Here is a 15,262-nt window from a genome sequence, read left to right as displayed (position 1 = left end):
CTGATTTGGGGAGAAAAAGGTCATGTCGTTGGGGCGCTTTGAGGTGTTCAGGGTACAGAAATGTACAGTTTGTGTTATGTGAATAATTCTATTTATGTATATCTGGACAACTGATAGTTCTCTGTTACATTTACTAAATATCTTGGCAAAGTTTTCTCATATCAGAATATCTGACATGCACAGTACTTCTGCTCTGGTGCTTGTGTTGTGTGTAAGGCTACAATACCTTTGAACTGTAACTCTGTACTTCAGCATTTTGACCACTTAGTCAGTCATATAAAGAGGAAAGCACACTTAATGCAACACTAAAGAACTGTTCAGCTAAGAGCCATGTATGACAATGTGAATGTTTGCTTCAATGCCCTCCATGACTAAATCAATCAAACCCTGTAGGGTATTAAGAGTAATTAAGCTGTGTTTAGTTGTCTTGGCTGATCTAATGTGAGTACAGACACTTCCAATGCAAGACTAGACTCAAACCATAAGATCCATTGTACAGTTTTTGTTCACTGTTTTTGTTTTGTGGTTGTTAAAACTAGACATGCGCAACCATATCCATGTTCATCAGTATACTTGTTCTAACTATGTAGCTATCAGTTTTTCCTCAAACGCTGTTTATAAATGTTCTGTAAATACTTATTTTTCCTCCTCATCTACATGTTGAATGAGAGCTCGATTTATTTTAAGGACTTTGTCTATTATATGCCTCATACGTCCTCCTTACAAGCCTCCTGGTCTGTTGAACTTATCTTTCACAGTGCGGTCAATACTCTCTTTACTGTATTTTTGTGTCGCTGCCTTTCACATGTAATCAATGTAGTTGTGCGACCTGTATCTGGGACCTAAATGTGACAGTTTCAACAACACTGATAGTACTGTATTTTTGATCTAAATGGCTTGTAGCACTTAAATTAAAAAAAAAAAATTACACATCAAAAATGACGTTGTCCGAGTTTTAACTGTTGAGCTGATGCTTAATTAACACCTTTACAACCGTAGCAAAGTTGTAATACTGTCATTTTCACACTGAACAGAAATAAAGGGAAGACTGCGGTGATGATGTTGTGTGAGAAGACAGAAGTAGGCGGCCTCCGCTGAAATCGCTCATGTCTACTTGAGTGGTAAATAAAGGATTAAAACCACGTGGAGTTTGGTGGGACCCCAGTGGACTGTGCGAGGCACCGGTCCCTGCTGTCAGGAGCTGATGTTAGTCGGCCTGCCCAGTCTCTGAGCTCCGTCAGTCTGCACCACCAGCCTCCCCGCACTCTCCCACAGCTCGGTAAGTCTGCTACAAAAACCTTTGTTCACTTTGCACGATGATTATTTCCACAATATGTATATCACGTTTTAATTTCTGCTCTCAAAAGAGATCATCATCAAGCGTGTTTGTGTGGGCTACCTTCCTCCCTAATTTAGGATGGTACACCTGATGAACTGAAAATTGCAATGTTGTTGCTAATTGTTTTTAATATATATTTTTGCATTCAAATTTCACTCAGCAATGGTAAGAAAAATCCAAAATAATAGCATCTTTTTGTGTACGGTGTACCTGTGATTTTAGTATTTTTTATTTTGAAAACTGTTATTTATTTATGTATGTTTTCATCTATGAAGGAGAAAGTGATGTAAGAAATGTATTTCAATTTAGAACCTAAAAGTTCTTCGCCAAGATATAACAACTTCATCTGTATTTTAGCCTATTTCTTTCTTTTACGCCTTTTTCTGTTTTCAATTCATTTCATTTCAATTCAACGCTTTATTTCAGACACAGAGGCGGTCCATAGAACAATAAAAACGCACAAAAAGAAAAAAAAAAGAAAGAGACGGATACTTAAAATATCAAATATTTACATATAAGATAAAACGCCAATGCCTCCAAATCCTCCAAATTGAACCTAACCGTACTCGGGGCAGGATTTGCCAGCGCAGAAATGATGCTATTTGGTGACTGAGATATTCTACACATACAGCTGAACATGAGATTTCTACAGCAGGACATGTAGACACACCAACGCTCACAAACATTTGGCTGTTTATGTTAAACTCCAGTATAAATCTATTTATAATATGAGGGGATGTTTGGCAGCTCTTTCCTATGTGGTGTGTCCTTTCTCAAATAGCTTTAGCACGTTAAACAAATAAAAAAAATCAAGCCAAGTGTCAAGTTTCTGGCATTAAAATATGACAAATTCGCTGTGGATTAAACAAATTTTTCTGACAAAACTGACAACATTTGGATATGGTTGATCCACAATTCACAAAGCTCATGTTCTGTTGTCACATTATATTTTTTATGCAGAACTTAACCTGCAACCAAGACAGAACTTGGTTAAGTTCAGTCCTCCACGTGTTGCATATGGCTTTCTTAGCTGAGGTAGATCCACACACATCCTAATGAATCACATCTTTTAGTCAATTTAAACCACAGCCACGCACAAGGTGGAAAGTAACATCAACCACGCACTGTGCTTAATATAAATTTGAGTTACAAGTTCATCACATTGGTGAATGCTGCTTTATATCTTGTGTATTTTAGAGGAAAATGCACTTTTTACTCCAGTGTATTAATCGGTGTACACTTGTACTTGTTTCGTGAGAATTTTACATGCAAAAGACACAAACTAGCTTTTAAAAAAACGTATTGTGTAACCTGCGTGCAAGAGTTGTTAGCGCATTGACAGCTCGGCTCAAAATGAGACATTCACCCTGTAAACAATCATTTTAATTTAAACAAGTCGGAAACCACAAACTAGATCCACCACATCCAGCTACAACAATAAACTGTTACACACTGATGTACAAGTATTAACAATCTAATAATGTTGCATTTCTGTATGATGATAGTAATATTAAGTAGCAGTAGTAGTAATCGTAAGAGTAAATATCACTGAGACAGTTTTTCTGCAGAACAATTACTTTCATTTTTTATTTTATAATGTATTTTAAGGATATTTATTTGACAATAGTTTCTTAGGTATGATTTTGAGAGCATGGGCACCATAACATACAGTATTTTATATTATAATTTTAGTACTTTATTACTAGACAGAAATATCACCTCTGCTTTTTATTTTCAAGAAGGTTTGGTGTTTCATCTTCCACAAGAGTGCGTTTTAGATTAATTAATCTATCTATTAATCTATAATTAAATTTTAGTTTATTGTTTAGCTTGTAAAACACTTGATCTCTATAACATTTAATCTGACAGGGCGATCGCTGCTGAGGACAATGGAGCGAGCCAATCACATCAACATTGCAATGATAGAAGATATCGGCACCAACGGGATGGCCAGGTCAAAGGTCATCACAGCCGTGGACCAGAGCAAGCAGCCGTGTGGATCCACCGTGAGCTTCCACAACATCCAGTACAGAGTGCAGCTGAGGAGCGGCTTCTTCTGCAAGAGGAAAACTAGTCTTAAGGAGATACTGGTGGACCTCAAGTCAGTTGTAAAACCTGTGCACCCTCCTGAACTGCTTTCTTGTCTTTCTTTTGCATCTTTCTCACTTTATGCACTTGTATTTCAAAGCAAAAAAAAAAAAAAAAACTTGATTACTTGGCCTAGATTTTCCTGGACATCCGTTGGTATTTGAACTGTGACATCGGTCAATTCATGTTTTCTTTGTTAAAAAAAATCAAATCTAGTAGTAAATCTTTTAAATCCTTAAAGGTAATGATATTTCAGATTGTTGCTAAATTATTTGAACTTTTCTCTGACATATAGACAAATTATTTTAATCAATCATGAAATGTTTGATTTCTGTAATTTCCAGGAACAAGTAGCAAAACAGACCAATCATTTTTTTGATTCTGTTAATTTGAACTTGCAGTGAAAAAAACCCATTGTGGTTCTTAATGTCAGTTCAATATGAGTATCTAAATATCTTTATTCAAAACAGGACAATAGTGAGTAGACTCTTACGTTGGTTTGTTTCTGATGTTATTAAATACAGCTGACATTTCCCAGGGAAGAATGAATAATTTCACACAAGTTTTTGGGCCTTTTCCCACCTCAGTGTTAATTATATGATATTAAGCATGGTTTCTTGCATATAATCTCTCTGATGCGCTAAAGAGCAAGCAGTCTGCCAGGGAAACGAATTAAACACCATCACGTGATCCACTGCTAGGCTTTTATTCACTCTTTTAATTCCATTTTATATCTCTGACTCTTCCTGGTGTTTTTGTGTAACTGCTCCGAGGTCAAAGGATTGGCTCTTGAATTCTTCCTAGTGGTTTGACACATTTATTGTTTTCTTTTGTTTGCAACTTTCATCAAATGGTTATTATATGTGCTGCAAAAATCCCTTTTACAAATATAATTATATTTAATGGAAGGAAGGAAATCTAGGAAGAGGAAATGATCATCATACAACAAAGAAACATTTCAATCCGTTGATATTTTTATTGTAAAACGGATACAGTAGAGTGCATGTCTTATATTATACATGTATAATATAAGACATATAAGAATTAATTTATCTGTGTTGAACTGGTTACATACAGTTGTGTGTTATTGTCTTGCAGTGGGATTATGAGACCCGGCCTGAACGCAATTCTCGGACCCACTGGAAGTGGAAAATCTTCGTGAGTAATACCTGATCTGCAAAATAAATTTTAAAAAATATTGAGAATAGTCTGTATTTATTGTTGCAATATTAAATGTCATCCATGTTTTGTTTTTTAAAGATTCTTGGATATTCTGGCTGCGAGGAAGGATCCGTCAGGTCTCTCAGGAGAAGTGCTTATTGATGGAGCGCCACAGCCCCCAAACTTCAAATGCCTCTCTGGCTACGTGGTTCAGGTGTGTTTACTATTATTTTTATTTGCAGTAGCATGAACTCATTTGGGTATAGTTTTAAAAAAAAAAAGCTGCAAACACAACACTAACATGGCAAACGGTTGCATATTTACACGTCCAGCTGACATGGAACAACATTGGCTTTCACTTTGATTTAATTTGTGTCCATCTCACACATTAAAGTCTTCAGTTTCCAACGTCCTCCTGAGGAAAACATCTTGCTGTTAAGCATCCCATACTTCCCCCAGCTAGTCTCTAACTTCGTCTGCCATTTGTTAGTAATAGCTAAAATCTATTGAAACATGAGTTCTCTGTTTTACGTGTGTGCAGACACGTAGATTTTCAGCTGAGCAAGACAATAGAAACCAATAATTGATCCTCGGTGTCTCAGATGTTTGACCTTGAGTCCTTGTCTCCCTCCTAGGAGGATGTGGTCATGGGCACTCTGACTGTGAGGGAGAACCTGCGTTTTTCTGCAGCGCTGCGTCTCCCCAGCTCAGTGCCACCGAGCGAGAAGGAGGCTCGAGTCAATCATCTCATCAAAGAACTGGGTCTCACAAAAGTGGCCGACTCCAAGGTCCAACATACCTTAGTTGTTCACCTCACCTTGTACCTACTGATCTAGGTTAAGGCTGATGTGTTGTTCTGGTGTGGGTGTTTTCTCCAGGTGGGCACACAGATGACGCGGGGAATCTCAGGAGGAGAGAGGAAGAGGACAAACATCGGTATGGAGCTGATTATTGATCCCCCAGTTCTCTTCTTGGATGAACCAACCACAGGGCTGGATGCCAGCACTGCCAACTCTGTGTTGTTGTTGCTGAAAAGGTAAATAAAAGCAGACAAGTCTGTCGGTTGTTCCTGTTATTTCCTTGATTTCAACATGGATTGTGTTCAGATATTTCTCAACTGCATCCATGACACAAAGCCACATGGAAGCCAAACCACATAAATGCACAGGATGCCACCTAACATGCTGTACAATCGTTTTATTTTTAAGCAAAAAGGCAGGATTGATCCTTGTGGAACCCCCCAGGGAATATTAGATTTAAAACTACTGACAAAAATTGAGAAATCATATTTGATTATGCACTCAGCATAATGAGATGCTGGAGATGTTTATGAATTTTCCAACACAAATGTTTGACTCTGTGGAGGTGGCTTTTTTGTATTTACTGTAATATAAATATATTTACATCTAACTTTAACTACGTCTATTTTCAGAATGGCCAGTCATGGAAGAACTATAATCATGTCCATCCACCAGCCTCGCTACTCCATCTACAGACTATTTGACACTCTGACCTTGTTGGTTAGTGGAAAAATGGTGTACCATGGACCAGCGCCCAACGCTTTGGACTACTTTGCCAACATCGGTGAACAAACTGATTGTTACTGAACTGTTTATTTTTACACTTCTCCTTATGTTTTCAATGTCAAGTTTAATAAGACACATAGGTAATTGTGCAACTACCACATTTATATATGGTTAAGTATCAGTCTCTAGCTTATATACAGTCTAGCCACTATGTATGTAACATTTGACATTTGTGGATATTTGACATGGATGCTTGTGTTGATTGTTTGAGGCTATCCCTGTGAGCCCCACAACAACCCAGCTGACTTCTTCCTGGATGTTATTAATGGAGACTTCACTGGTGCCACCATCACCAAAGTGCACGGCTCTGAAGGTAATGCCATCTATGAACCAAGCCATGATTACTAGAATAATAATAAAGAATTACTAGAACTAAGATCTCTTCTGTCAGTACAATAGGATGGACTTTTAAACTTTGCAAAATATTTTGTACAATTAACGTGTGCTTAAATGAACAAATTTAACTTGATTGTAATTTGTGTTGGATGGTCAGATTTGGACTTTGAGGAGCCCAACAGCTCCAGGCAGAGCATCGAGGAGCGCCTGATAGAGGAGTACAGGAACTGCAGCTACTCCAGCGACACACGAGCCGAGCTGGACCGCATCGTCCAGGACAAGGAGTGTTTCTCACGCCCCAAATCCCACACCATCACCTACCACAGCTCCTTCTTCCACCAGCTACGTTGGGTGCTGCAAAGGACTTTCCAGAACCTCATGTTAAACCCACAAATATCTGTTGCCCAGGTAAACATCCACATTACTCACCTACAATACATCACTACCTCGTCAAGTTTTGTATTATTAATTTTTCAAGCCCAAGTCAGGTTACAGATCTTCAAGATTTAAGCAGGGACAAAAAACTAAAGCAGAAAGTAGGGTATTGACAAAATTAATTAGGTTGAATTATTTTCATAGTTATGAAAATAGTCCATCATCATTCAAAATCATAATCATTAGCTGCTACCACCATGAAGATACATTTTTATCCCTTTCATTCTTAGGTTGTTGAATCATCTGCACATTATGATTGTATCAATTTTTCATTGCCAGTGCTCTACAAGACAAAAATGCTCAGCACAGTTTGTTTTAAATAAATGTGTCAGGTTAATATTAAAGTGTCAGCTTTCTGCTGTCATGTCTCAAGGAGGTCAAGTCTCACAGTAAGACACATACAAGCTGAGTGTGAAGTTATAGTTTTCGTGACAGTAGTAGTAGTAGTAAACCTTTATTTAACCAGGCAAGAATTGCTAAGAATACATTCTTATTAAAGCAGAAGTGAGTGATCCGGTCGTTTTCGCTAATGCTGCGTTCCAGGCAGGCTTTTGAAATCGTAAATTACAGCTTCAAGTCACAACTTACGACTTTGTAGCGTTTCAGGCAACCCACTCGTGTTTTTCCGACCTGTTTTACCGGCGAAAGTCACTATAACGGCCACTCGTAACTTCCGACCGGTGAACTCGTACCAGATCGAACTGGTACCACTTCACGGTCGGAAAAATACGAGTTTCCTTGAACGCACCATAACAGTCGTCGTCCCTACGTCACCACATTCACGGCGTTCCTTGGCTGCACACACAGCCCTGCATGCCGTTCTCTCTCCTCATTGGATAAAAACTGTAGGATACGATAAATGTTTTCTCTTCGGCTCAGAGCAGAGCAGAGTGACTGAGAGACCCGTGTTTCGGTCCAAACACTCTATGTAAGTGATTGCTGTCGGAAGATATAACTATTTAAGACTTATATTAACACAAATATATCACTCACTTCTGCTTTAAGGCAATGGCCTGGTAGGAGGTAAAAGACTTCCTAAGGGGCAAGGGAGAGGGCGAGTATAACATTAAAATATAGACAATAAAAGCACATATGACAACAGTGACACAAAAGAAAAAGAAGAATAGAGACAATGTGCAGCTTTGACAGAATCTCTAATTTACTTCTTAGTTTAATGTCTTTAAGGTCAAATATTTAAATATAATGTTGCACCAACATCACCTTTACTTTGTCCAATACCTCTAACCAGTGTCATCATGGACAGGATGCATAGACGGCGCTTTGGAGGGGTCACCACTTAATGCTCTCATTAGTCACCCCATGGCGGCAAAATGCCGTCAGAAGTCTCCTCACTTTAAGAATTATTAACAGATAATTGGGCCTAAATAAGTCAAAATAATCCTTCAAGAGGGGTTTTAGGTGGCGTGGGCGCCATAATCGGCTTTGGTGACTGTTGTGACCCCACTCTTGCCTCTTTGGGCCAGGATCTTAACTGATATCATATCTGGCCAAAGCCCCTTTGGCCCTGCTCCGGGACTCATCACATGATGGCGTCATGACCTATCCATTCACCGCCCTGCTTTCACATGAGGGACTGAGGGGAATGAGGTGAAAAAGGCTCAACCTTACTGGCTTATCCCTTCACCCTGGGAACCGCTTAGTCCTGTCATAATCTGTAAATTGTTGGGATTAAAACTTGTGTCGCTTTCACTTCTCTGACTTTTTTCTGTCATCTTCCCCCCACCAGCAGGTCTGCTTGTTGTCTCAGTTAGGCTATGTCCGTCTGGAGGAGGAGCAGGGTGTCCACTTGACCCCTGATCCCCAAAAACAACGGCTCCTCTGTCAGTGACGATATTGCTTAATTTTAATAGAGCTGTATGATTAAATTGCACTGCAACTGCACTGATGGCTCAGTTCATCCCTTTACACTTAGCAACATTTGCCCCTTTCTTCCAAATAACCTCAGAGGTAAATGTCTCAAAAATATAAAACTTTAACTTTGTGAGCAGCTGTCTCAGTGTACAGCCTCAACTAGCACAGAGTTTTCTGATACAGCTTCACCCGTCTCACAACACATAAATGCACTTTATGAAGTTTTTAGTGTTGTATGAAGGGCTTAATGGAAGCTGACCATACAAGTTTTGTCCCAATGCAGACTGATATGTATTTTACAAACCTGGCCAGGTAGATTTTCATCATAACTTTCTTTTGTCTAAGTGTCTGGTGTTTCTGTGTGTGCAGATGGGAGTCAACATTTTCCTCGCCCTCATCGTAGGAGCCATTTTCTTCGGAGTCAAAGATGACCAGAGTGGTATTCAAAACAGGTGAGAGCTGCTACAACATGACCCACAAATGTCCTAAAAAGCTGTGGGGGCCGATGTTGATATTTTATATATAATTCATTATCAGTAAAAACTGTTTGAGTAAAAACCCTATTATCTATCGGTCAGGTAGCAACAACAAAATGTTCCACCAGTTTATAATAGAATCACTAAATGTATTATTGTAATGAATATGTTATTATCAATTCAAGATTTCACATATCCTTCAAGCAGAAAGATTGTTGTCTCTAAAAGTGTACATTCCCATGTACCCAGGGGTGCAAGGTTAACCAACTGTAAATAACATAATAGTTTTACACAATATGATGCATATTTTAATATGCTTAAAGCAGATATCAGTGGAATGTTTTTGTTAATATAAGTCCTAAATAGTCCTATTTTCCGTCAGCAATCACTTACATGAAGTATTTCAGCCTAAACACGAGTCTCTCCGTCACTCTGCTCTGCTGTAACCCGAGGAGAAAATTTTCCTTGTGGGATACAAGTGTTATCCAATGAGGAGAGAGAACGGCATGAAGGGCTGTGTGTGCAGCCAAGGGATGCGCGTGAATGTGGTGACGTAGCACGAGGACCAATTGATGCCTGACAAGGGCGGGGGCTGCTAACTCATGGTGCGTTCAAAGAAACTCGTACTTTGTGTTTTTCCTTCCTGTGAAGTCATACCAGTTCGATCTGGTACGAGTTCACGGGTCGGAAGTTACGAGTGGCCGTTATAGGGAACTTTCACAGACAACAGGATGGTAAAAACACGAGCTACGGGTTACCTGGAACGCTACCAAGTCGTAGTTGTGACTTGAAGCTGTAACTTACGGTTTCAAAAGCCTGCCTTGAACGCAGCATTAGCCGAAACGGCCGTGAAGCTGATATCTGCTTTAACACCGACGCAAATACCTGAAGTAGAGACAAAAACATTGTAGAAATATTACATGACAGCTTTAACAACTTAAATGACGTTATCAGTTATTCATTCACCTGTTGGAGCAGATTTAAACATTCACATTTTTTTCTGGGTTAGTTAAACTTTTTCTTACCTTCTTAAAGTTTTGTTACTGTGACAGTTAGGAATAAGAAAATTATTATTGTTACATTTTTGTATTTAACTTTTTGCTACTATCTGGTACGTTTAAGTATCTGTGTGGGATGCATCCACATGTATGCCTGTTATAAACTGAGAATAAAATGGATTTTTCTCACATGATAAATGTATGACACCAATATAGCAACTGTATTTTTGTGGCAACATTTTTAAAATGACTTTAGTATCTAGAATGTCTTCATTATTAGAAAGCATATAATAAGTCAAGGTCACTTTTGATAGAGAAGTGTGAAAAGTAGAGCAATTCCTGCATAGCTAATCCTCTTACCATATTTTATTAGGCACAACCTGGTACTCACAAGCTCAGTGAAGCACAACAGAAATCTCAATGGTCTCCTTCTCTTTTCTGTCTGTGCATGCTTCAGTGGAATATAAGGACCTAATGGCATTAAATTCATGGTCAATGCATAGGCAGTATGGCAGACACCAGTGTATGCGGCTTAAATGTCTCAAGTCGTTCACGTCCCTCCCTCCTTTTCTTTAGGTGTAAGGTCAGCTCTTAGGGCCACAGTGGAGTCAGTTAATTTTGAAGTCTTATGTGGTTACACATGGAGCACAACACACAATTCAACACTGTTTAACACTGGGGGCTCTAATGGAACAAGATCGACAAGAAGGAAAGTGTACAGAAGAAACAATGGATCCCATATGAGGAAGTGTAAACAGTAATACGAGAAAATAGAAAGGACATAACCAACATTTCAAAATGCATGAACAAATACCACATGCACCCCTGAGACGTACACCAATAGGGGTCGGTTTTAGCTCAGTCTGGATTTAAATCCAACACCCCATATCAGAAAATTCATTTGTACGATACACAACTGTGTTCATAAACCCTCAAATCAAATCAGTTAAAACAAAGAAAAAAACCTTCAAAAGACAGAACTTACATCTCTTCCTACTCCTTTTTTTAACTTGTGCATATTATGATTTGATGATGCATGCTTATATTTTTATTTTTTATATAAATATATTTCAAAATAAATTCACATTCATTCATTCAAATACACAACATTTAACTGGGATAATGCAAACACATGATAATAGTGTGTATGTAAAGGTGTGAGTGTCCTCTGTTTGGTTAACTGTTGTATTTGTTACTCAACTGACTCCACTTGTGGGTTATGAGGTAAAGGTTTTCCAGTAGGATATTAAACAGATCGCTGAGCAGATTTTGTTCTGTCGTCTCTTACAGGATGGGCGCCCTCTTCTTCATCACCACCAACCAGTGTTTCAGCACTGTGTCTGCAGCTGAGCTCTTCATCATTGAGAGGAAACTGTTTGTGTACGTAAATAATCCAACGTCACGTCTCACCGAGGGGAAAGAGAGAAAAGAGACCTGGGCTCATGTTTATTGAAGATTTCTCTCTGTGTTTTGTCTTGGCAGGCATGAGTACATCAGTGGCTACTACAGAGTGTCTGTCTACTTCCTCTCAAAGATCCTGTCTGACGTCACTCTGCGCACCATCACCTCCGTCATCTTCAGCTGTATTGTCTATTTTATGATCGGTGAGACAAATTCATTGATTTGTGGAATACTTTTGAGTAGTAGATTCAATACTGCTTCACTATTTAGTGTCTAATAACCATGTGTGTGTTTGTGTTTGTGTGTGTCAGGGCTGAAGTCCACAGTATCGTGTTTCTTCATCTTTACGCTGACGGTGACTCTGGTGGCCTACACAGCCACAGCCATGACCATGGCCATCTCGGCTGACCAGAGCGTCGTGGCTCTCGCCAACATCTTCATGACCATCGCCTTTGTCTTCATGATGGTGAGAGACACAGCAACTCATAAAAACAATGACACTTCTTAACATCCAGTTTTCCCCTTCTATGTATTTTATCTTCCTTACCGTTGAGGTTACATGATACTTACATCTTACAGAAACTATTTCATTAAATAGAAATACTTGTAATGATTTGTGGATTATTTTATCAATTTTTCTCCAAAATCCAACCTTGGCATATTTTGATTTTTTATGGATTTACACTAGGATTTAAAATAACATTCTTCTTTTACTTCTTTGGTTTTTAATGGTTTAACCAACTAGTTGAAATCTTCCATGCACTATAATGAACTGCACCTACAGTATTTGGAACTTGCTTTATGTGCAAAGACAAAAACTCTTAAAGCCATTAACAGCAAAAGCACAAGAACACATAATAATGCAGTAGTGTTAGCAGCAGTATTATATGCACATCACACACACACACACACACACACACACACACACACACACACACACACACACACACACACACACACACACACAATCTACAATAGTTTTCGAGGTGAAGGTGTAAAAAATGTATTTAAATGACAAAGTGATGTTTGATAGCAGGGAGAGCACAGGTGTGACTGGTGTTAACGAGCTGTGCCACTGAGCTGTAATTAATGTCATCAGTAACACCTGTGCTGGTGCTGCAGCATCAAAACATCTGCTAGTGAATAAGTTCATGTTGTTGTTCTTAGATTTTCTCAGGTCTTCTGGTGAACCTGCCCAGCATCACCGACTGGCTGGCCTGGCTGAAATACTTCAGTATTCCTCGCTACGGCCTCGCAGTAAGTTAAAACATAATGAAATTTAAGTTAAAGTAAGAACTACTGTGTATATTTATTGTTCCAGAGAAAGGTAGACGCACATTTGATGATTCTACAGTACATCATGTCACCATCAGGTATACTCAGTATGTGTCCAAGAAGGTTAATTGATGCATACACATCATCAGAATAACCAGTGTATCTGCAAGAAGCTTGGTCAAGACTCAGACTCATGTTTATATGCTATTTCATAATTCATTCATTTGGTTTATTATTATAAACCAAATCAAATCATCTTTTATCAAGCAATATTTGCAATGATGGCTTTACCGAAGGCCTTGTGTCTCTGTTTTGTTTTATAATTATTTGCTGTTGTTTATCATCCTTGTGGTTGTGTTGCATCTCTTTGTGGCCATTTTAGTTGTTTTTTTGTGTCCTTACTTGATCGTTTTGTCTCTCTTAATTGTCATTCCATGTCCTAATTTTGCATCACTGTGTGTTTCTGTGTGTGTCTCAGCTGACATCCAAACAAGTAACAGTACTGTTAATGCAGGCGCTCTGGTCCAGTGGCCGTCTGAGTGACCAATTCAATCATCTATCCATGCCTAAAGTACGCAGTTTAACCCCAGAGCACATATTTACTTTTCTGTGTCCAGGCCTTAAAGATCAACGAGTTTGTGGGTTTGAAGTTCTGCGAGGAGGCTGTTTTCCAAAACGCCAACATTCAACAATCAGCATTAAGGACCAACTGCAGCGTGAGCACAGCAGGCCTGACGTAAGTAAACTTCACATAGTATATTCTCTGTTGGGCGTTTTACAGCCTTACACCATCAACTCATCTAGCTGCTTCAAGGTAAATGTTTACATTTTTTACTATGATTTGTCATATCTGAGTGGAACATGTTTCTGTTTCAGATGTACAGGGGAACAGTATCTGGACTACCTGGGAATAGAGTACACCACATGGGGATTGTGGGAGAACCATGTTGCTTTGGCTGTCATGTCGGTCATTTTCCTCGTCGTCGCCTACCTGAAACTCTGCAACATCAAGAAGTTCACTTAAATGTTTCACCCTGAATCCAACTTACAGTAGATGTTCACAAAGATATGTTGAATACAACATTTTGGGTGAAATGTTAGCAGCGCTACAGACTAACTTGTTTTACCAGGAGCACAGTGGCCTTAAACTTAAACACATTGACCTGCCACCTGTAATGACAGGCACCAGATGTTTTCAGTCGCCCCTGCTACATTTCACCAGTGTAATGTAAATTTACTGGATGCACATTCTTAAATTTTAGGAGCAGCCTGGAGTTAGATAAGTTCACTGTCATTCACCAAGAAATACAGCAGTTACCTTTCTGTAGCCAGCTCATCATTACTTTGTTTAGTGCTGAGCAGTTCAGGTTCAGTGTGTTTTTAGGTTTTTGTTTTTTTTCCCGCTGAAAATAGGAAATAAATTTGGCCCATACAACATGAATATTTTAATCAGTGAATTTGTTACTTTTCCTGATTAATATGAGCAAAAAACAATTGGATCTAGATTAGAGTAGTTTGAATGCAGAGATATGGGAGAACAGATCTCTTCATTTAACTCCAGGCGAGAAAGCAAGTTATTCAATTTGTGAAAATGTCAAACCAAGTAAGTATACCTATGGTTTGCACTGATATTCTGTATAGGGCAAATACATACCTGAATGTAAACATTATTTTTTATCAAACCTTGTGTTAACTTTTCAGAAACTAGTTAGACATTATAATGTAGAGAAAAGTTAGGAGACAAAGGCACTAAAACAAGGTAAAGGTTTGTGGTATTTCAAAGATGTCTGTCATTATTTATGAATATTTACATTTGGTGTATTATCTTCAAATCAGACTGTGTCTTTTGTTCAATACCTGTGTTACCAAGTAGTGATGATTTATTATGCTTTTGCAAAATTTCCCATTTCAAATCACACTGAATTTTATCTTTTTTGATTTTCCCTTAAAACCTATTATTTGTAATTGAAGATATTGCAGATCTATGTTAGGTAGATATTTAGTGTGTTAACTTTTGCTGTTGTTCAAACTTCCATACATGCATTTGTATATTCTGACACCACTATAAACAGTTGATATAATCTTGGATTTAGCGTGGATTTTTTTTCAATGCAGTCATGAAATTCAATGTTGGGGTACTGATGTGCGTGCGGTAGCATCACAGTTATAATTGGATTTCTGATCATTCCAATTAATTTCAGCTGTAACCAGAAGTAATTTAGTCTGTGACCATGCAAGAATATGGGTTACATAGAATAAAGTGTGACTGAATACTTAAAATGTAGTGTAAATGAG

General features: G+C 38.5%; 1 protein-coding gene across 1 annotated transcript; it reads left to right on the top strand.

The window, feature by feature from the left end:
* The first annotated feature begins 115 nt into the window (after positions 1-115).
* abcg2d (ATP binding cassette subfamily G member 2 (JR blood group)) lies at positions 116-15,175 on the top strand. Its single transcript, XM_083975541.1, has 16 exons — positions 116-1,279; positions 3,209-3,440; positions 4,526-4,585; positions 4,688-4,802; positions 5,224-5,376; positions 5,467-5,624; positions 6,021-6,172; positions 6,386-6,487; positions 6,668-6,918; positions 9,187-9,269; positions 11,582-11,671; positions 11,774-11,895; positions 12,004-12,158; positions 12,860-12,949; positions 13,585-13,703; positions 13,844-15,175. The coding sequence occupies exons 2-16, from the start codon at positions 3,229-3,231 to the stop codon at positions 13,989-13,991; spliced, it is 2,010 nt and encodes a 669-aa protein (XP_083831667.1). The 5' UTR covers positions 116-1,279; positions 3,209-3,228; the 3' UTR covers positions 13,992-15,175.
* The last annotated feature ends 87 nt before the right edge of the window (positions 15,176-15,262 follow it).

Source organism: Trachurus trachurus, assembly GCF_905171665.1.
Source record: "Trachurus trachurus genome assembly, chromosome: 1".
NCBI classification, from domain to species: Eukaryota; Metazoa; Chordata; class Actinopteri; order Carangiformes; family Carangidae; genus Trachurus; species Trachurus trachurus.
Note: the sequence above shows the minus strand (reverse complement) of the source record. Positions and strands in the feature narration are given on the sequence as shown.